Genomic DNA, 22,982 nt, shown 5'->3' with positions numbered 1-22,982 from the left:
ACGTTGTCTCAATTGAAATGGCCATTTGAAAACTGCATCATACGTCAATAATTCTAATATTTTCCATACATTTTTACTATAAAAAAGACAGTATATGTATATTTTCTGATACACATTTTAAAAAATACAGATCTACAATAAATCAGTATACTCTCCAACAGTTTATTCCTAAATAACATTCCCTGGCGCAAATCTGTGTATTGCAACTAAATCCGGTTAAGGTTTCAGGACAGGTTTAGGACTTCAGGGATCTCTACGGGCGGCATCAGGAAATGCAACAGGTGGAAAACTATTCGTTCTCGGAATGAGCTGTTGTTGTTGTTCCCCGTACGTTTGGACATTTTGGTAAATTGTTTTTTTGGAGAATGTTTTATAATAGCTATAACTCAAGACAACTTGCTACCTAAACCGTTTAGTTGTTGCTAGCTAATTTTGTCCACCAATATCACCAAATATTGTTTGTTTGTTTTTATCCCGCTAGCACGCAAAGCAAGCTAGCGAAGGAAGGTGCACTTCTTGAAGAGAACGCTGCCTGAATTTGGACACTCGAGGAAGGGGAAAAATAACAATTCGTCGCACGGTGAGTTGACAGTTTTCTCTGTCAGCTAAAGTCATTGGCGCTTTTCCTGTTTTTTGACTTTGCGAGAGTTTGCTTTTGTCCTTGAGCTGAACAGGACACACAAAGTATAGTTGTGTCTGTTAGCTTCGATGCAACCAAGAGAGTTTTGACATTGTGCTGGCTACAGCAGACTTCTTATCTCTTCGTTTGATTAATAACACTTTGATTAGAGATAAATCATTCGGAGTTTGTACATTTGGCAAGATGAATGTATAAGTACTATACTGTATGCCAAGAATGAGGTAGCACGATCCATGCATGTACAGTAACGTTATGCATTATTAATGAATCTGATTCACCATTCAGTCCAGCCACGGAAAAACCCGCAGCCAGGCACCATGGATGACAGCTTGAGTAACTCCAATGTGAAGGTCGCAGTTCGCGTCCGACCAATGAACAGAAGAGGTACATTCATAACACAAACCTTGACAGTCATTTCATGAGTCGGTCTTTCCTTCCTTGCAGTTTCTTATTTTGGTGTTTGTGTGTGAGTGAATGAATGATGCGCGGGTTGTCTCAACCCACAGTCCCAGCAGTTATATCCACGTAGCGGGCAGGTTAGGGTCAATGCATATTGTGTGAATGAAGGGCGTGTTGAATAAAGGGAAAAACAATGCATTAAAAATCCATAAATAATTATTGTGCAATTCATATCTATAGGCTACGTTGTGTTTTTTCTTTCCTTATTTTTTTCTGGCGTTAGTGCTATCCTAAGCCTAAAGGCCTGTCAGATACACACCAACTGCCAAATGCTTTTGGGAACTTGGGCAGAAAAAGTTAAAGTTGATCCACTGAGGCAAAAAGGACAATGTCGGAGTTTAATTCAATAAGAGAAAATCTGGAGTGTTGAAAATAAATAGAAGGGAGGGTCAGAACAGTAGTCTAATGTTATAGAAGGGAGGGCCAGAACAGTAGTCTAATGTTATAGAAGGGAGGGTCAGAACAGTAGTCTAATGTTATAGAAGGGAGGGTCAGAACAGTAGTCTAATGTTATAGAAGGGAGGGTCAGAACAGTAGTCTAATGTTATAGAAGGGAGGGTCAGAACAGTAGTCTAATGTTATAGAAGGGAGGGTCAGAACAGTAGTCTAATGTTATAGAAGGGAGGGCCAGAACAGTAGTCTAATGTTATAGAAGGGAGGGCCAGAACAGTAGTCTAATGTTATAGAAGGGAGGGTCAGAACAGTAGTCTAATGTTATAGAAGGGAGGGTCAGAACAGTAGTCTAATGTTATAGAAGGGAGGGTCAGAACAGTAGTCTAATGTTATAGAAGGGAGGGTCAGAACAGTAGTCTAATGTTATAGAAGGGAGGGCCAGAACAGTAGTCTAATGTTATAGAAGGCAGGGTCAGAACAGTAGTCTAATGTTATAGAAGGGAGGGTCAGAACAGTAGTCTAATGTTTGGGAAAGATTTGGTGAAGTGGTAAAAGAGGATGATAGCAGTACAGGCTATGTTATGTGTGATGATTGTGAGGCGCTATACAAATTCGACAGCCACAAGACGGGGACTTCAAAATTGCTCGTCAAGGGAACCGTAGGCTCCTCCAGTCTGGTTTCCGCCCCCGCCACAGTAATGAAACTGCACACCTCAAAGTTGCCGATGACCTCATCACCTTTGCTGATGCTGGTTCCCTGAACATCCTGATTCTCCTGGACCTGAGTGCAGCTTTTGACACAGTGAGCCATCAGATCCTCCTCACCAGGCTTGAGGGTCTGGGTTTTGAGGGCACCGCACTCTCCTGCCTAAAATCATACCTCACAAACCGTACCCACTACATCTCCCTCAATGGCCACACCTCAGACTCAGCTGTAGGTCTACAGGGTGTCCCCCAGGGCTCTGTGCTGGGTCTCTACGTCCTCCCTCTTGGTCAGATCCTCCGTCACTTCAACCTTGACTTCCACTGCTATGCCGTTGACACCCAGATCAACCTCGGCACAAAATCCCTCCTCAACCCACCTCGGACCCACATTGAATCCTGCCTCTCTGCAATAAAAACATTAATGCAACAAAATTTTCTCTAGCTCAACAGTGATAAAACGGAACCCCTCCTCACAGGCACCAAATCCACCCTCACCAAAACTGGCAACTTCACCCTCTCCTTTGACCACCACATAAGACAGACAGTCAAGTCCTCATTCTTCCACCTCCACAACATCGTCAAAGTCATGTCCTCCCTCTCCCCTCCTGCTGCTGAAACCCTCATACATGCGTTCACCTACTCCCGTCTCCGACATCAACTCAAGCTCCCTCATAAGCTTCAAATGGTTCATAACTCTGCAGCCCGACTCCTCACCCACACTCCTCCTCAACCACAGTCCTGGCAGCACATCCTCCGTAAACTCCCAATGGCTCCCTGTCTCCCAACAGATTGATTACAAGATCCTTATTCTGACATACAAAGCCCTTCACCACCTTGTCCCCACTTTCCTCTCAGACCTTCTTCTCCGCTTTTTGACAAGGCCTACCCTTAAACCAAGATAATCCAGCCACCTGACAGGTGTGGCATATCAAGAAGCTGATTAAACAGCATGATCATTACACAGGTGCATCTTGTGCTGGGGACAATAAAAGGACACTCTAAAATGTGCAGTTTTGTCACACAACACAATGCCACAGATGTGTCAAGTTTTGAGGGAGAGTGCAATTGGCATGCTGACTGCAGAAATGTCCACCAGAGATGTTGCCAGATAATGTAATGTTCATTTCTCTACTATAAGCCGCCTCCAAAGTCATTTTAGAGAATTTGGCAGTATGTCCAACTGGCCTCACAACCGCAGACCACGTGTAACCACGCCAGCCCAGGACCTCCAAATCCGGCTTCTTCCTGCCACCCGGCCAGCGTTTGCACAACCAAACAATTTATGCACAAACTGTCAGAAACCTTCTCAGGGAAGCTCATCTGCGTGCTTGTCGTCCTCACCTGTGTCTTGACCTGACTGCAGTTCGACGTCGTAACAGATTTCAGTGGGTAAATGCTAACATTTGATGGCCACTTGCACGCTGGAGAAGTGTGCTCTTCACGGATGAATCCCGGTTTCAACTGTACCGGGCAGATGTCAGACAGCGTGTATGGCGTTGTGTGGGCGAGCGGTTTGCTGATGTCAACGTTGTGAACAGAGTGCCCCTCGGTGGGGTTATGGTATGGGCAAGCATAAGCTACGGACAATGAACACAATTGCGTTTTATCGATGGCAATTTGAATGCACAGAGATACTGTGACGAGATCCTGAGGTCCATTGTCGTGCCATTCATCCACCACCATCACTTCATGTTTCAGCATAATAATTCACGGCCCCATGTCGCAAAGATCTGTACACAATTCCTGGAAGCTAAAAATGTCCCAGTTCTTCCATGGCCTGCATACTCATCAGACATGTCACCAATTGAGCATGTTTGGGATGCTCTGGATCGACGTGGACGACAGTGTGTTCCAGTTCCCGCCAATATCCAGCAACTTCGCACAGCCATTGAAGAGGAGTGGAACAACATTCCACAGGCCACAATCAAGTCTGATCAACTCTATGCGAAGGTGATGTGTCGCACTGCATGAGGCAAATGGCCACACCAGATAGTGACTGGTTTTCTGATCCACGCCCCTACTTTTTTTTTTTTTTTTAAGGTATCTGTGACCAACAGATGCATATCTGTATTCCCAGTCATGTGAACTCCATAGATTAGGGCCTAATGAATTTTATTTCAATTGACTGATTTCCTTATATGAACTGTAACTCAGTAAAATCTTTGAAATTGCTGCATGTTGCGTTTTTATATTTGTGTTCAGTGTAGTTGTTGACATAAGCTTTGATGGAATGTTCAAGGATGTGTTAGGATTGAGGTTCTTATGTAAGCAACCTTTAAATAAAAGCTGGGACTTCACGATCAGAATCAAAACCCCCTCTATTATGTAAACTTTACTACATTTATGTCTTGCTATGTTGCTACACTATCCGGGAGGTTTGCGCATTTGGCTCCCTTCAATCATCAGCTATTCCTGGACCCGTCATAACCAGACACAGAAATAAGACCTGTCTTGAGTCTATTGTTGATCTTAATCGGTTGTTCCTGTTGTATGATAATATGTACGTGTTGTTTTTTCCTCCTTGTCCCACCAGAAAAGGACCTGAAGACCAACTGTGTGGTGGAGATGGAGCGGAACCAGACCGTGTTGAACCCTGCGAGTCAGAACCTCAGCAAGGGAGACCCCCGGTAGGAATGCAGACCCATACACATTCATTCAGACCATCATTTTTACAACGGAACATGTATCACCGTGGCAATGGGTCTTCCATCCCATGTGTCTGCCTACTCCTCAGTGTTCAACAAATACTCCCTTTTTAATTATAATGTAGAAACTGGGTGGGGATCAGTTTCAGGTCATGACTTATCATGGACTACTAGCTCAGGAATCTGATTGTCCCCCTTTTTTCATATGCTTGACGTTTCTTCACGGTTTGACACATTTTAGAAACGGACGAGGAATCAGATCCCAGTCAGACCTTGTTATTGACTTGCTTTTTTAGAAAAGCAACAGAATAGCGTACATTTAGTTTTTTTTTTTCAGATGGTTGAAGTGCAGGGAGGGTATTGGAAATGAGTTGTGTCGTGCTGTTATTTGTGTCATAGTCATTGCTCATGCTACATACTGTATCCCTTTGGATGCACTGGGTGTCAGTTATCCACCAAGTAAAATCCTCTCATACGTTGTCAAACTGAGGATCACACATGCATAGACCTTATTGGTTCAATGCTCAAAGGACATGGTGTTGATTGCAGAGTAGGGAAGAAAAAAAAAAAACCCGGAAACTTCCCTACTGACCATTTGTCTCCTCTCTGGGCCCCGTCAGCCTAAACTACCTATAGTATATGTCTTCTATTCCAGTCATCAGCTCCGTTACACAGCTGTAGGGCTGTATGTAGACCTCGTCACAGAGAGTCAAACCGGTCTGTCAACTCACTGCTTAGCTCCAACCCTGCTATCACCCCTCCTCACCACTACCCTCCCTTAACCCTCCTCCTTGCTCTGGCCTGGCCTGTGTCTCTTTACACAAAGGGTGTGTCTGTTCTGTTTTAAATTCTGTGTTGTCAGTGTGCAGGTGGAGGTGGATGCTATTGGGGGGGTTGGCTACCTGCCCAGGTGAGGAGGTGACCTGTTTCAGCAGGTATTCACCTCAACGACAAACAAATACCTGTCCTGGTTAGTTGGGGGTTTGTTAGACTGTACGCTGTATTTCCGATCCATAATATGGGCCCCTTTCTATGGTCCTCAATAAACAGTAGGACATTATGTCTTTGATTGTGATTTCTGCCCTGACACGCTGCAGTGCTGTCTTTCTGTCTATCCCCTGGGCTATATATGAACAGGTTTTACAGGCTTCTGCAGGCTTCAGACTGAATCACTTCCCAGATTCCATTTGGGTTATTAAGGGACCATCTTAGCAGAGCATCAGGCTGCTGCAGCGAGTTCTGGGCCTTTAATAAACAAGTGTCTTTGAAGTATTCTATATAGTTCTTATAATATGATTTGTTTTTATATTACCCTAAAGAAAAATATAAACGCAACATGCAGCAATTTCAAAGATTTTACTGAGTTACAGTTCATATAAGGAAGTCAGTCAATTGAAATAATTTCATTAGGCCCTAATCTATGAATTTCACATGACTGGGAATACAGATATGCATCTGTTGGTCACAGATACCTTTAAAAAAATGTAGGGGAGTAGATCAGAAAACCAGTCAGTATCTGGTGTAACCACCATTTTGCCTCATGCAGCGCGACACATCTCCTTCGCGTAGAGTTGATCAGGCTGTTGATTGTGGCCTGTGGAATGTTGTCCCACTCCTTTTCAAAGGCTGTGCGAAGTTTCTGGATTTTGGCGGGAACTGGAACAAACACTTCTGTCGTACACATTGATCCAGAGCATCCCAAACATGCTCAATGGGTGACATGTCTGGTGAGTATGCAGGCCATGGAAGACCTGGGACATTTTCAGCTTCCAGGAGTTGTGTGCAGATCCTCACAACATGGGTACATGCTGAAACATGAGGTGATGGCAGCGGATGAATGACACGACAATGGGCCTCAGGATCTCGTCACGGTATCTCTGTCCATTCATATTGCCATTGATAAAATGCAATTATGTTTGTTGTCCGTAGCTTATGCCTGCCCATACGTTGACATCAGCGAACTGCTCGCCCACACAACGCCATACACGCTGTCTGCCAACATTACATTATCTGGTAACAGCTCTGGTGGACATTCCTGCAATCAGCATACCAATTGCACGCTCTCTCAAAACTTGAGACATCAGTGGCATTGTGTTGTGTGACAAAACTGCACATTTTAAAGTGGCCTTTAATTGTCCCCCAGCACAAGGTGCACCTGTGTAATGATCATGCTGTTTAATCAGCTTCTTGATATGCCACACCAGTCAGGTGGATGGATTATCTTGGCAAAGGAGAAATGCTCACCAACAGGGATGTAAACAAATTTGTGCACTACATTTAAGAGAAATTAAATATGGACAATTTCTGGTATCTTTTATTTCAGCTCCTGAAACATGGGACCAACACTTTACATGTTGCGTTTTATATTTTTGTTCAGTTTAGTTTAGGAGATCACAAGGCTGGTAAACAGCTAGTGGAGGATCCCAGCCATCCGGAGGACCTGACCCTGTAGGAGGATCTTGTTCAGAGTCAGCCAAGCTACTCTGTGGTTTAGTTGCAACTAATCATAAATGCAGTGTTTGGTTTTCGCCAGGCATAATGGGTCCCATGTTGTCCAAAAAGTTGACTCTTGGAAGAATGTTCTAAGAGTCTTGATGATCATCCAGATGCTTTTTGGCAAATTTGAGTCAACTTTTTGTACGACATGGATCCCATTATGTCTGGCGAAAACCAAACACTTCATTCCACAGTAAGAACCTCATACAACGGTCAAGCATGGTGGGTGTAGTGTGATGGTTTCTCAAACTAGACACTCTAATGTATTTGTCCTCTTGCTCAGTTGTGCACCGGGGCCTCCCACTCCTCTTTCTATTCTGGTTAGAGCCAGTTTGCACTGTTCTGTGAAGGTGAAGGGAGTAGTACACAGCGTTGTACGAGATCTACAGTTTCTTGGCAATTTCTCGCATGGAATATCCTTCATTTCTCAGAACAAGAATAGACTGATGAGTTTCAGAAGAAAGTTCTTTGTTTCTGGCCATATTGAGCCTGTAATAGAACTCATAATTGCTGATGCTCCAGATACTCAACTAGTCTCAAGAAGGCCAGTTTTATTGCTTCTTTAATCAGCACAACAGTTTTCAGCTGTGCTAACATAATTGCAAAAGGGTTTTCTAATGATCAATTAGCCTTTTTAAATTATAAACTTGGATTAGCAAACCCAACGTGCCATTAAGATGGTTGCTGATAATGGGCCTCTGTACGTCTCTGTGGATATTCCATTAATAATCAGCCGTTTCCAGCTACAATAGCCATTTTACAACATTAACAATGTCTACACTGTATTTCTGATCAATTTGATGTTATTTTAATGGACAAAAAAAATTGCTTTTCTTTCGAAAACAAGGACATTTCTAAGTGACCCAAACGTTTGAACGGTAGTGTAGGCGAAACACTGGTGGTGGGGAAAGGCTGTTTTAGCACCGCTCCAAAGTGTTGAATTGGGTTGAGATCTGGTGACTGAGACCCCCCCTATAAACCCCCTCTGCTCCTTTCAGACCCCCCCTATAAACCCCCATATGCTCCTTTCAGACCCCCCCTATAAACCCCCATATGCTCCTTTCAGACCCCCCCTATAAACCCCTCTGCTCCTTTCAGACCCCCCCTATAAACCCCCTCTGCTCCTTTCAGTCCCCCCCCATAAACCCCTCTGCTCCTTTCAGACCCCCCCTATAAACCCCCATATGCTCCTTTCAGACCCCCCTATAAACCCCCATATGCTCCTTTCAGACCCCCCTATAAACCCCCTCTGCTCCTTTCAGTCCCCCCCCATAAACCCCTCTGCTCCTTTCAGACCCCCCCTATAAACCCCCATATGCTCCTTTCAGACCCCCCTATAAACCCCCATATGCTCCTTTCAGACCCCCCTATAAACCCCCCATATGCTCCTTTCAGACCCCCTATAAACCCCCATATGCTCCTTTCAGACCCCCCTATAAACCCCCTCTGCTCCTTTCAGACCCCCCTATAAACCCCCCATATGCTCCTTTCAGACCCCCCTATAAACCCCCTCTGCTCCTTTTCAGACCCCCCTATAAACCCCCCATATGCTCCTTTCAGACCCCCCTATAAACCCCCTCTGCTCCTTTCAGACCCCCCTATAAACCCCCTCTGCTCCTTTCAGACCCCCCCTATAAACCCCCTCTGCTCCTTTCAGATCCCCCTATAAACCCCCATATGCTCCTTTCAGACCCCCCCTATAAACCCCCTCTGCTCCTTTCAGACCCCCCCTATAAACCCCCATATGCTCCTTTCAGACCCCCCTATAAACCCCCTCTGCTCCTTTCAGACCCCCCCTATAAACCCCCTCTGCTCCTTTCAGACCCCCCCTATAAACCCCCCTCTGCTCCTTTCAGACCCCCCCTATAAACCCCCTCTGCTCCTTTCAGACCTTTCTATCTCACACTCCCCCCCTCTATTTCCCACTTACCCCCCACCCTCCCTCTCTATCTCCCCCCTCCCTCTCTATCTCCCACTTACCCCCACCCCTCCCTCTCTATCTCCCCCCTCCCTCTCTATCTCCCCCTCCCTCTCTATCTCCCCCCCTCCCTCTCTATCTCCCACCTCCCCCCACACCCACCCCCTCCCCTCTATCTCACCCCCCCTCTATTTCCCCCCTCCCCCCACCCCCTCCCTCTCTATCCCCCCCTCTATTTCCCCCCTCCCCCACCCCTCCCTCTCTATCTCCCACACCCCCCTCTATCTCCCCCCCACCCCCTCCCTCTCTATCCCCCCTCTATTTCCCCCTCCCCCCACCCTCCCTCTCTATCTCCCACACCCCCTCTATCTCCCCCCCACCCCTCCCTCTCTATCCCCCCCTCTATCTCCCCCACCCTCCCTCTATCTCACCCCCCCTCTATTTCCCCCTCCCCCACCCCTCCCTCTCTATCCCCCCCCTCTATTTCCCCCCTCCCCCCACCCCTCCCTCTCTATCTCACCCCCTCTATTCCCCCCCACCCCTCCCTCTATCTCCCCCCACCCTTTTCATATCACCTTCTGACTTCATGGACTGTGTTAGTGAATACATTATTAATAGCTTCATGGACTGTGTTAGTGAATACATTATTAATAGCTTCATGGACTGTGTTAGTGAATACATTATTAATAGCTTCATGGACTGTGTTAGTGAATACATTATTAATAGCTTCATGGACTGTGTTAGTGAATACATTATTAATAGCTTCATGGACTGTGTTAGTGAATACATTATTAATAGCTTCATGGACTGTGTTAGTGAATACATTATTAATAGCTTCATGGACTGTGTTAGTGAATACATTATTAATAGCTTCATGGACTGTGTTAGTGAATACATTATTAATAGCTTCATGGACTGTGTTAGTGAATACATTATTAATAGCTTCATGGACTGTGTTAGTGAATACATTATTAATAGCTTCATGGACTGTGTTAGTGAATACATTATTAATAGCTTCATGGACTGTGTTAGTGAATACATTATTAATAGCTTCATGGACTGTGTTAGTGAATACATTATTAATAGCTTCATGGACTGTGTTAGTGAATACATTATTAATAGCTTCATGGACTGTGTTAGTGAATACATTATTAATAGCTTCATGGACTGTGTTAGTGAATACATTATTAATAGCTTCATGGACTGTGTTAGTGAATACATTATTAATAGCTTCATGTTTTACCTGGACCTTGATGCTACTGCACACTGATAATAATAATAATAATAATAATAATAATAATAATAATAATAATAATAATATGCCATTTAGCAGACGCTTTTATCCAAAGCGACTTAGTCATGTGTGCATCAATTTTTACGTATGTTAGCCCACTTTTGTTTGGAGTAAAGCTGTTTTAACTAAGTCTTTCCATTTCTCCTCTGTTGTCCTGTACTAGGAATCAGCCTAAGGTAGGTGAGCCCTTTACTAGGACAGTATTTTGAGGTTACAAAATCACATTTTAATCACTACTGTGAATCTAAGGTTTTATGTGTTCCTGAACTGGCTGTCTTTTTTCCCCTCAGGTCTTTGCTTATGACCACTGCTTCTGGTCCATGGACGAGGCAAACACAGACAAGTTTGCAGGTTAGTATATCTCAGAATGTTGAGTACATTGTTTCTTTATTCAGCAATAAGATAAAACAGGACAAAGGGACATCCATCCTCTTCCACATACAATAACATATCTAACTCACATACAGTATCTACACAGTCTAATCGATCACTGTATGAATTGTCCTTAAGATTCTCTCTTTCCCCTGGGCAATGGGCATTGTGTGTACACAGTTGTAATCCTCCTCTTGCTTTTGAGTTGTTATTCATTAGAGCAGGCTTTGTACTGGAGGCACTGTGTTTCCTGGTCCCAGAGCGCTGCTTGGAGGGACTGGAGGCACTGTGTTTCCTGGTCCCAGAGCGCTGCATGGAGGGACTGGAGGCACTGTGTTTCCTGGTCCCAGAGCGCTGCAGGGAGGGACTGGAGGCACTGTGTTTCCTGGTCCCAGAGCGCTGCTTGGAGGGACTGGAGGCACTGTGTTTCCTGGTCCCAGAGCACTGCAGGGAGGGACTGGAGGCACTGTGTTTCCTGGTCCCAGAGCGCTGCAGGGAGGGACTGGAGGCACTGTGTTTCCTGGTCCCAGAGCGCTGCAGGGAGGGACTGGAGGCACTGTGTTTCCTGGTCCCAGAGCGCTGCTTGGAGGGACTGGAGGCACTGTGTTTCCTGGTCCCAGAGCGCTGCATGGAGGGACTGGAGGCACTGTGTTTCCTGGTCCCAGAGCGCTGCAGGGAGGGACTGGAGGCACTGTGTTTCCTGGTCCCAGAGCGCTGCATGGAGGGACTGGAGGCACTGTGTTTCCTGGTCCCAGAGCGCTGCATGGAGGGACTGGAGGCACTGTGTTTCCTGGTCCCAGAGCGCTGCAGGGAGGGACTGGAGGCACTGTGTTTCCTGGTCCCAGAGCGCTGCATGGAGGGACTGGAGGCACTGTGTTTCCTGGTCCCAGAGCGGTGCAGGGAGGGACTGGAGGCACTGTGTTTCCTGGTCCCAGAGCGCTGCAGGGAGGGACTGGAGGCACTGTGTTTCCTGGTCCCAGAGCGCTGCAGGGAGGGACTGGAGGCACTGTGTTTCCTGGTCCCAGAGCACTGCAGGGAGGGACTGGAGGCACTGTGTTTCCTGGTCCCAGAGCGCTGCAGGGAGGGACTGGAGGCACTGTGTTTCCTGGTCCCAGAGCGCTGCAGGGAGGGAAAAGCACTCCCAGGTTTAACTGTACTGATACACCTGAAGAAAGAAACAGAAAACCATGTCTTGGCTTCAGGGAAGAGAAATATCTGCCTTTGAGAAAGATCCACATATTCTAATGCAATTCAATTGGAATGTAATGTGTGTGTCTCCGTGTGTCTCTGTCTGTCTGTGTGTGTCTGTGTGTGTGTCTCTATCTGTCTGTGTGTGTGTGTGTCTCCGTGTGTGTCTGTCTGTGTGTGTCTCCATGTGTGTCTGTCTGTCTGTGTGTGTCTGTGTGTGTGTCTCTGTCTGTCTGTGTGTGTCTCCGTGTGTCTCTGTCTGTGTGTGTGTGTGTCTCCGTGTGTCTCTGTCTGTGTGTGTGTGTGTCTCCGTGTGTCTCTGTCTGTGTGTGTGTGTGTGTCTCCGTGTGTGTCTGTCTGTGTGTGTGTGTGTGTGTCTCCGTGTGTCTCTGTCTGTGTGTGTGTGTGTGTGTCTCCGTGTGTCTCTGTCTGTGTGTGTGTGTGTGTGTGTCTCCGTGTGTCTCTGTCTGTGTGTGTGTGTGTCTCCGTGTGTGTCTGTCTGTGTGTGTCTCCATGTGTCTCTGTCTGTCTGTGTGTGTCTGTGTGTGTGTCTCTGTCTGTGTGTGTGTGTCTCCGTGTGTCTCTGTCTGTGTGTGTGTGTGTCTCCGTGTGTCTCTGTCTGTGTGTGTGTGTGTCTCCGTGTGTCTCTGTCTGTCTGTGTGTGTGTGTCTCCGTGTGTCTCTGTCTGTCTGTGTGTGTGTCTCCGTGTGTCTCTGTCTGTGTGTGTGTGTGTCTCCGTGTGTCTCTGTCTGTGTGTGTGTGTGTGTGTGTCTCCGTGTGTCTCTGTCTGTCTGTCTGTCTGTGTGTGTGTCTCTGTCTATGTGTGTGTGTGTCTCCGTGTGTCTCTGTCTGTCTGTGTGTGTGTGTCTCCGTGTGTCTCTGTCTGTCTGTGTGTGTGTGTCTCCGTGTGTCTCTGTCTGTCTGTGTGTGTGTGTCTGTCTGTGTGTGTGTGTCTCCGTGTGTCTCTGTCTGTGTGTGTGTGTCTCCGTGTGTCTCTGTCTGTCTGTCTGTGTGTGTGTGTCTCCGTGTGTCTCTGTCTGTCTGTCTGTGTGTGTGTGTCTGTCTGTGTGTGTGTGTCTCCGTGTGTCTCTGTCTGTCTGTGTGTGTGTCTCCGTGTGTCTCTGTCTGTCTGTGTGTGTGTGTGTGTCTGTCTGTGTGTGTGTGTCTCCGTGTGTCTCTGTCTGTGTGTGTGTGTGTCTCCGTGTGTCTCTGTCTGTCTGTGTGTGTGTGTGTGTGTCTCCGTGTGTCTCTGTCTGTCTGTGTGTGTGTGTGTTTGTGTCTCCGTGTGTCTCTGTCTGTCTGTGTGTGTGTGTGTGTCTCCGTGTGTCTCTGTCTGTCTGTCTGTGTGTGTGTGTCTGTCTGTGTGTGTGTCTCCGTGTGTCTCTGTCTGTCTGTGTGTGTGTGTGTGTCTGTGTGTGTGTCTCCGTGTGTCTCTGTCTGTGTGTGTGTGTGTCTCCGTGTGTCTCTGTCTGTCTGTGTGTGTGTGTGTGTGTGTCTCCGTGTGTCTCTGTCTGTCTGTGTGTGTGTGTGTTTGTGTCTCCGTGTGTCTCTGTCTGTCTGTGTGTGTGTGTGTGTCTCCGTGTGTCTCTGTCTGTCTGTGTGTGTGTGTGTGTCTCCGTGTGTCTCTGTCTGTGTGTGTGTGTGTTTGTGTCAGGTCAAGACGTCGTGTTCCAGTGCCTTGGAAAGAGTCTTCTGGACAATGCCTTCTTGGGCTATAACGCCTGTATCTTCGCCTATGGACAGACAGGTTGGTATCAGAGTGGTGACCCGGGCAGACAGACAGGTTGGTATCAGAGTAGTGACCCGGGCAGACAGACAGGTTGGTATCAGAGTAGTGACCCGGGCAGACAGACAGGTTGGTATCAGAGTAGTGACCCGGGCAGACAGACAGGTTGGTATCAGAGTAGTGACCCGGGCAGACAGACAGGTTGGTATCAGAGTAGTGACCCGGGCAGACAGACAGGTTGGTATCAGAGTAGTGACCCGGGCAGACAGACAGGTTGGTATCAGAGTAGTGACCCGGGCAGGCAGACAGGTTGGTATCAGAGTAGTGACCCGGGCAGACAGACAGGTTGGGATCAGAGTGGTGAACCGGGCAGACAGACAGGTTGGTATCAGAGTAGTGACCCGGGCAGACAGACAGGTTGGTATCAGAGTAGTGACCCGGGCAGACAGACAGGTTGGTATCAGAGTAGTGACCCGGGCAGACAGGTTGGTATCAGAGTAGTGACCCGGGCAGACAGACAGGTTGGGATCAGAGTGGTGACCCGGGCAGACAGACAGGTTGGTATCAGAGTAGTGACCCGGGCAGACAGACAGGTTGGTATCAGAGTAGTGACCCGGGCAGACAGACAGGTTGGTATCAGAGTAGTGACCCGGGCAGACAGACAGGTTGGTATCAGAGTAGTGACCCGGGCAGACAGACAGGTTGGTATCAGAGTAGTGACCCGGGCAGACAGACAGGTTGGTATCAGAGTAGTGACCCGGGCAGACAGACAGGTTGGTATCAGAGTAGTGACCCGGGCAGACAGACAGGCTGGTATCAGAGTAGTGACCCGGGCAGACAGACAGGTTGGTATCAGAGTAGTGACCCGGGCAGACAGACAGGTTGGTATCAGAGTAGTGACCCGGGCAGACAGACAGGTTGGTATCAGAGTAGTGACCCGGGCAGACAGACAGGTTGGTATCAGAGTAGTGACCCGGGCAGACAGACAGGTTGGTATCAGAGTAGTGACCCGGGCAGACAGACAGGTTGGTATCAGAGTAGTGACCCAGACAGACAGGTTGGTATCAGAGTAGTGACCCGGGCAGACAGACAGGTTGGTATCAGAGTAGTGACCCGGGCAGACAGACAGGTTGGATCAGAGTAGTGACCCGGGCAGACAGACAGGTTGGTATCAGAGTAGTGACCCGGGCAGACAGACAGGTTGGTATCAGAGTGGTGACCCGGGCAGACAGGTTGGTATCAGAGTAGTGACCCAGACAGACAGGTTGGTATCAGAGTAGTGGCCCGGGCAGACAGACAGGTTGGTATCAGAGTAGTGACCCAGACAGACAGACAGGTTGGTATCAGAGTAGTGACCCGGGCAGACAGACAGGTTGGTATCAGAGTAGTGACCCAGACAGACAGGTTGGTATCAGAGTAGTGACCCGGGCAGACAAACAGGTTGGTATCAGAGTAGTGACCCGGGCAGACAGACAGGTTGGTATCAGAGTAGTGACCCGGGCAGACAGACAGGTTGGTATCAGAGTAGTGACCCGGGCAGACAGACAGGTTGGTATCAGAGTAGTGACCCGGGCAGACAGACAGGTTGGTATCAGAGTAGTGACCCAGACAGACAGGTTGGTATCAGAGTAGTGACCCGGGCAGACAGACAGGTTGGTATCAGAGTAGTGACCGGGCAGACAGACAGGTTGGGATCAGAGTAGTGACCCGGGCAGACAGACAGGTTGGTATCAGAGTAGTGACCCGGGCAGACAGACAGGTTGGTATCAGAGTAGTGACCCGGGCAGACAGACAGGTTGGTATCAGAGTAGTGACCCGGGCAGACAGACAGGTTGGTATCAGAGTAGTGACCCAGACAGACAGGTTGGTATCAGAGTAGTGACCCGGGCAGACAGACAGGTTGGTATCAGAGTAGTGACCCAGACAGACAGGTTGGTATCAGAGTAGTGACCCAGGCAGACAGACAGGTTGGTATCAGAGTAGTGACCCGGGCAGACAGACAGGTTGGTATCAGAGTAGTGACCCAGACAGACAGGTTGGTATCAGAGTAGTGACCCGGGCAGACAGACAGGTTGGTATCAGAGTAGTGACCCAGACAGACAGGTTGGTATCAGAGTAGTGACCCGGGCAGACAGACAGGTTGGTATCAGAGTAGTGACCCAGACAGACAGGTTGGTATCAGAGTAGTGACCCGGGCAGACAGACAGGTTGGTATCAGAGTAGTGACCCGGGCAGACAGACAGGTTGGGATCAGAGTAGTGACCCGGGCAGACAGACAGGTTGGTATCAGAGTAGTGACCCGGGCAGACAGACAGGTTGGTATCAGAGTAGTGACCCAGACAGACAGGTTGGTATCAGAGTAGTGACCCGGGCAGACAGACAGGTTGGTATCAGAGTAATGACCCAGACAGACAGGTTGGTATCAGAGTAGTGACCCGGGCAGACAGGTTGGTATCAGAGTAGTGACACGGGCAGACAGACAGGTTGGTATCAGAGTAGTGACCCGGGCAGACAGACAGGTTGGTATCAGAGTAGTGACCCAGACAGACAGGTTGGTATCAGAGTAGTGACCCGGGCAGACAGACAGGTTGGTATCAGAGTAGTGACCCAGACAGACAGGTTGGTATCAGAGTAGTGACCCGGGCAGACAGACAGGTTGGTATCAGAGTAGTGACCCAGACAGACAGGTTGGTATCAGAGTAGTGACCCGGGCAGACAGACAGGTTGGTATCAGAGTAGTGACCCAGACAGACAGGTTGGTATCAGAGTAGTGACCCGGGCAGACAGACAGGTTGGTATCAGAGTAGTGACCCGGGCAGACAGACAGGTTGGTATCAGAGTAGTGACCCAGACAGACAGGTTGGTATCAGAGTAGTGACCCGGGCAGACAGACAGGTTGGTATCAGAGTATTGACCCAGACAGACAGGTTGGTATCAGAGTAGTGACCGGGCAGACAGACAGGTTGGTATCAGAGTAGTGACCCAGACAGACAGGTTGGTATCAGAGTAGTGACCCGGGCAGACAGACAGGTTGGTATCAGAGTAGTGACCGGGCAGACAGACAGGTTGGTATCAGAGTAGTGACCCAGACAGACAGGTTGGTATCAGAGTAGTGACCCGGGCAGACAGACAGGTTGGTATCAGAGTAGTGACCCAGACAGACAGGTTGGTATCAGAGTAGTGACCCGGGCAGACAGACAGGTTGGTATCAGAGTAGTGACCGGGCAGACAGACAGGTTGGTATCAGAGTAGTGACCCGGGCAGACAGACAGGTTGGTATCAGAGTAGTGACCGGGCAGACAGACAGGTTGGTATCAGAGTAGTGACCCAGACAGACAGGTTGGTATCAGAGTAGTGACCCGGGCAGACAGACAGGTTGGTATCAGAGTAGTGACCCAGACAGACAGGTTGGTATCAGAGTAGTGACCCGGGCAGACAGACAGGTTGGTATCAGAGTAGTGACCCGGGCAGACAGACAGGTTGGGATCAGAGTAGTGACCCGGGCAGACAGACAGGTTGGTATCAGAGTAGTGACCCGGGCAGACAGACAGTTTGGTATCAGAGTAGTGACCCAGACAGACAGGTTGGTATCAGAGTAGTGACCCGGGCAGACAGACAGGTTGGTATCAGAGTAATGACCCGGGCAGACAGGTTGGTATCAGAGTAGTGACCCGGGCAGACAGACAGGTTGGTATCAGAGTAGTGACCCGGGCAGACAGACAGGTTGGTATCAGAGTAGTGACCTGGGCAGACAGACAGGTTGGTATCAGAGTAGTGACCCAGACAGACAGACAGGTTGGTATCAGAGTAGTGACCCGGGCAGACAGACAGGTTGGTATCAGAGTAGTGACCTGGGCAGACAGACAGGTTGGTATCAGAGTAGTGACCCGGGCAGACAGACAGGTTGGTATCAGAGTAGTGACCCGGGCAGACAGACAGGTTGGTATCAGAGTAGTGACCCAGACAGACAGACAGGTTGGTATCAGAGTAGTGACCCAGACAGACAGGTTGGTATCAGAGTAGTGACCCAGACAGACAGACAGGTTGGTATCAGAGTAGTGACCCGGGCAGACAGACAGGTTGGTATCAGAGTAGTGACCCGGGCAGACAGACGGGTTGGTATCAGAGTAGTGACCCGGGCAGACAGACAGGTTGGTATCAGAGTAGTGACCCGGGCAGACAGACAGGTTGGTATCAGAGTAGTGACCCGGGCAGACAGACAGGTTGGTATCAGAGTGGTGACCCGGGCAGACAGACAGGTTGGTATCAGAGTAGTGACCCGGGCAGACAGACAGGTTGGTATCAGAGTAGTGACCCGGGCAGACAGACAGGTTGGTATCAGAGTAGTGACCCGGGCAGACAGACAGGTTGATATCAGAGTAGTGACCCGGGCAGACAGACAGGTTGGTATCAGAGTGGTGACCCGGGCAGACAGACAGGTTGGTATCAGAGTAGTGACCCGGGCAGACAGACAGGTTGGTATCAGAGTAGTGACCCGGGCAGACAGACAGGTTGGTATCAGAGTAGTGACCCGGGCAGACAGACAGGTTGGTATCAGAGTGGTGACCCGGGCAGACAGACAGGTTGGTATCAGAGTAGTGACCCGGGCAGACAGACAGGTTGGTATCAGAGTGGTGACCCGGCCAGACAGACAGGTTGGTATCAGAGTAGTGACCCGGGCATTCAATAACAAACACAGTGACTCAGTTTAAACACACTTGTAATCCAATTATTTATTTGTGTTACCTCAAACAAAAACAAAACCTTTTTTTGGCATGTGACTGAATTGGCAATGCCTCACCTCTAGATTTGATTGGCTGAGTCTTAGTGATCCAGTTATTGAATTGGCTGAGCCTTACTGATCCAGTGATTTGATTGGCTGAGCCCTCCTGATCCTCTGATTTGATTGGCTGTGTGCCCCCCCCCTCCCCCCAGGCTCAGGGAAGTCGTACACCATGATGGGTTCATCAGAGCAGCCAGGTCTGATCCCCCGGCTGTGCAGCTCTCTGTTTGACCGGACCCTACAGGAACAGAGGGAGGGAGAGAGCTTCACTGTAGAGGTCTCCTTTATGGAGATATACAACGAGAAGGTCCGGGATCTACTGGACCCTAAAGGGTGAGGCGAACAGGAACTCAATTTTTTGGGGAACAAATGTTTTATTAACAGTAAATGACAGATTAACATGAATACAAGAAACCAGTCATACATTTAGTACATTTACATTTTAGTCATTTAGCAGACGCCCTTGCTCAAGGGCACATCGGCAGATTTTTCACCTAGTTGGCTCTGGGATTAGAACCTGCGACCTTTCGGTTACTGGCACAACGCTCTTAACCACTAAGCTACCTGCCGCCCCAGTATGTGGACGTGCTGTACACGTAGACTCATATCAGCGCATAGAGATGACCTCTCACATATGTTGAAAAACTGAACATTTATTCCAAACGATCAAGGTGGGGAATCCAAAAGTATTTAAAATGATTTCCTGATGAAACCTCTCTCCCCTGTCTCTGCCCTCAGAAGTAATCAGGCCCTGAGAGTGAGGGAACACAAAGTGTTTGGGCCTTATGTTGATGGTCTGTCCCGTCTGGCTGTAGCCTGCTATAAGGTACTTTCTTATCGAATGTATAGAATTGTTTTAAGTCTTATAGAATTTTCTTTAGTTTACCTCTATTGGCCCAGGTTGGTCTCATTGGAATACATGTTATTTGTCAAGAGAGGACTGGATTCTGCTAATACACAGTGCCTTCAGAAAGTATTCACACCCCTAGACTTTTTCCACATTTTGCTCAGGCTGAATTTAAAATGGGTTAAATTGAGATAGTTTTTGTCACTGGCCTACACACAAAACCCTGTAATGTCAAAGTGGAATTATGTTTTTTTTTTAATGTTTACAAATTCATTAGAAATGAAAAGTTGAAATGTCTTGAGTCAGTAAGTATTCAACCCCTTTGTTATGGCAAGCCTAAATAAGTTCAGGAGTAAACATTTGCTTAACAAGTCATATAATAAGTTGCATGGACTCACTCTGTGTGCAATGATAGTGTTTAACATGATTTTTGAATGACTGCCTCATCTCTGTACCCCACACATACAATTATCTGTAAGGTCCCTCAGTCGAGCAGGGAATTTCAAACATAGATTTAACCACAAAGACCAGGTAGGTTTTCCAATTCCTCACAAAGAAGGGCACCTATTAGTAGATGGGTAAAACAAAAAAATAGCAGACATTGAATATCCCTTTGAGCATGGTGACGTTATTAATTACACTTTGGATGGTGTATCAATACACCCAGTCACTTTAAAACAGTTACAGAGTTTAATGGCTGTGATAGGAGAAAACTGAGGATGGATCAACAACATTGTAGTTACTCCACAATACTAACCTAAATGACAGAGTGAAAAGAAGGAAGCCTGTACAGAATAAAGATATTCCAAAACATGCATCCTGTTTGCGCAAAGGCTCTAAAGTAAAACTGTAAAAAAAATGTGGCAAAGCAATTAAGTTTTTATCCTGAATACAAGTGTTTTGTTTGGGGCAAATCCAATACAGCACATTTCTGATTACCACTCTCCATATGTTCAAGCATGGTGGTGGCTGGATCATGTTATGGGTGTGCTTGTAATCCTTAAGTACTGGGGAGTTTTTCATGATAAAAAGAAACAGAATGGAGCTAAGCACATGGCAAAACCCTAGAGGAAAACCTGTTTCAGTCTGCTTTCCAACAGACACTGGGAGATTAATTCACCTTTCAGCAGGACAATAACCTAAAACACAAGGCCAAATATACACTGGAGTTGCTTACCAAGAAGACAGTGAATGTTCCTGAGTGGCCGAGTTATAGTTTTGACTTAGATCTGCTTGAAAATATATGGCAAGACCTGAAAATGGTTGTCTAGCAATGATCAACAACAACATTTGACAGAGCTGGAAGAATTTAGAAAATAATAATGGGCAAATGTTGCCCAATCCAGGTTTTTAAAGCTCTCAGAGACTTACTCAGAAAGACTCACAGCTGTAATCGCTGCCAAAGGTGATTCTACAAAGTATTTACTTAGGGGTGTGAATACATATGTACATTTCTGTATTTCATTTTCAATAAATTTGCTAACATTTCAAAAAACATGTTTACACTTTGTCATTATGGGGTATTGTGTGTAATCTGTTTTGAATTCAGGCTGTAACAACAAAATGTGGGGTATGAATACTTTCTGAAGGCACTGTATGAATGCTTACATTAGAAAGACCAGCCAATCCCTCTCTCTCTCTCTCTCTCTCTCTCTCGCTCTCTCAATTAAATTCAATTCAAGGGGCTTAATTTCTCTCTCTCTCTCTCTGTGTCTCTCTCTCTCTGTGTCTCTCTCTCTGTCTCTCTCTGTCTCTCTCTCTCTCTCTCTGTGTCTCTCTCTCTCTGTGTCTCTCTGTCTGTGTCTCTCTGTCTCTCTCTCTCTCCGTGTCTCTCTCTCTCTCTCTCTCTCTCTGTGTCTCTCTCTCTCTGTGTCTCTCTCTCTCTGTGTCTCTCTGTCTGTGTCTCTCTGTCTCTCTCTCTCTCCGTGTCTCTCTCTCTCTCTCTCTCTCTCTCTCTCTCGCTCTCTCTCGCTCTCTCTACAGGACATAGAGTGTCTGATGTCAGAGGGTAACAAGTCTCGTACAGTAGCAGCCACCAATATGAACGAGGAGAGCAGCAGGTCCCACGCTGTCTTCAACATCATCCTCACACACACTCTCATGGACCTGGGCTCTGGGGTAGGACAGGATAAATCGTGTATTTACGAGTTACTTTGCACACATTCAAAAATCGGCATCAAGTTATTGCTTTGATAGTTTTGTGAGTACGTCATGTGATGACATCACCAAATCACTGGAGTCTTTACTTTTAGTGTCGCGCTGTCTTCATTTCCTCCAGCTGTTGCTGTGTGTGTTGTTAACAAACCAGGGTGTTTCATATTGCTCTATTTAGCTCCATGTTGTTGTGTTGTTGTGCAGACCAGTGGTGAGAAGGTCAGTAATCTGAGTCTGGTGGATCTGGCCGGCAGTGAGAGAGCTGCTAAGACTGGAGCTACTGGAGAGAGGATGAAGGAGGGAAGCAACATCAACAAGTACGTTACATCTCACTCTCTCTCTCTCTCTCTCTCCCCCTCCCCTCTCTCTCTCTCCCCCTCCCCTCCCCTCTCTCTCTCCCCTCCCCTCTCTCTCTCTCCCCCTCACCTCTCTCTCCCTCACCTCTCTCTCTCTCTCCCCCTCCCTCTCTCTCTCCCTCTCTCCCCTCCCTCTCTCTCTCCCCCTCCCTCTCTCTCTCTCTCCCCCTCCCCTCTCTCTCCCCCTCCCCCTCTCGCTCTCCCTCCCCCTCTCTCTCTCCCCCTCCCTCTATCTCTCTCCCCCTCCCCTCCCCTCCCCTCTCTCTCTCCCCTCCCCTCTCTCTCTCTCCCTCCCCCCTCTCTCTCTCTCTCCCTCCTCTCTCTCTCCCCTCCTCTCTCTCTCTCTCCCCCTCCCCTCTCTCTCTCTCTCTCCCCTCCCCCTCTCTCTCTCTCTCCCTCCTCTCTCTCTCCCCCTCCCTCTCTCTCTCTCTCCCCCTCCCCTCTCTCTCTCTCTCTCCCCCTCCCCTCTCTCTCTCTCTCTCTCTCCCCCTCACCCCTCTCTCTCACCACTGTCACTCACACACTCATGTCCTGTTCACCAGGGATCATCAACTAGATTCAGCTGCAGGCTGATTTTTATTTTTTCTTGATTGGATGGTCAGGTGGCCAGAACATAATTAGAAATTATTTGTAGACTGCAAATTGACCGCAAGAAGCCCAAACAGATAGAATATTTGACTAAAACATAATCATTTAAAATCTTGCTTACATTTGTATACGATCACATATATATTATGCGTGGGAAACTTTGGAACAGATTTCAAAAATTAAAATGACTTTGCGCTGATTTGCTGGTGTTTTTTTTTGTCTTTTCTGTCCAACAATAAAAATACATTTTGTACACAGCCTCTCAAAATGTTACACACTTTGATACGTCTTCACTTCAGTCTTTAACCTCTCTTCATCAGGTCTCTAAGCACGCTGGGCCTGGTGATCTCAGCGCTGGCAGACCAAGGAGCAGGGAAGAACAAAACCAAGTTTGTTCCCTACAGAGACTCAGTTCTCA

The 22,982-nt window shown here is 47.7% G+C and overlaps 1 protein-coding gene across 1 annotated transcript in view; it reads left to right on the top strand.

The window, feature by feature from the left end:
- Nucleotides 1-265: 265 nt before the first annotated feature.
- Nucleotides 266-22,982, top strand: part of LOC121548650 (kinesin-like protein KIF13B) — a 68,419-nt gene continuing 45,702 nt past the window's right edge. The window contains exons 1-12 of the mRNA XM_045210036.1: nucleotides 266-345; nucleotides 482-580; nucleotides 926-1,024; nucleotides 4,731-4,824; nucleotides 10,714-10,726; nucleotides 10,841-10,901; nucleotides 13,765-13,857; nucleotides 18,772-18,952; nucleotides 19,358-19,445; nucleotides 21,450-21,584; nucleotides 21,825-21,937; nucleotides 22,885-22,982. The exon at nucleotides 22,885-22,982 is cut by the window's right edge and continues 14 nt beyond it. Of these exons, the coding sequence (XP_045065971.1) occupies nucleotides 958-1,024; nucleotides 4,731-4,824; nucleotides 10,714-10,726; nucleotides 10,841-10,901; nucleotides 13,765-13,857; nucleotides 18,772-18,952; nucleotides 19,358-19,445; nucleotides 21,450-21,584; nucleotides 21,825-21,937; nucleotides 22,885-22,982 (943 nt within the window). The 5' untranslated portion in view covers nucleotides 266-345; nucleotides 482-580; nucleotides 926-957. The remainder of the gene's footprint in view (nucleotides 346-481; nucleotides 581-925; nucleotides 1,025-4,730; nucleotides 4,825-10,713; nucleotides 10,727-10,840; nucleotides 10,902-13,764; nucleotides 13,858-18,771; nucleotides 18,953-19,357; nucleotides 19,446-21,449; nucleotides 21,585-21,824; nucleotides 21,938-22,884) is intronic.

The sequence above is a fragment of the Coregonus clupeaformis genome, chromosome 33 (genome assembly GCF_020615455.1).
Source record: "Coregonus clupeaformis isolate EN_2021a chromosome 33, ASM2061545v1, whole genome shotgun sequence".
NCBI lineage: Eukaryota > Metazoa > Chordata > Actinopteri > Salmoniformes > Salmonidae > Coregonus > Coregonus clupeaformis.
The sequence above is the reverse complement of the archived record's forward strand: the minus strand, read 5'-3'. Positions and strand labels throughout refer to the sequence as shown.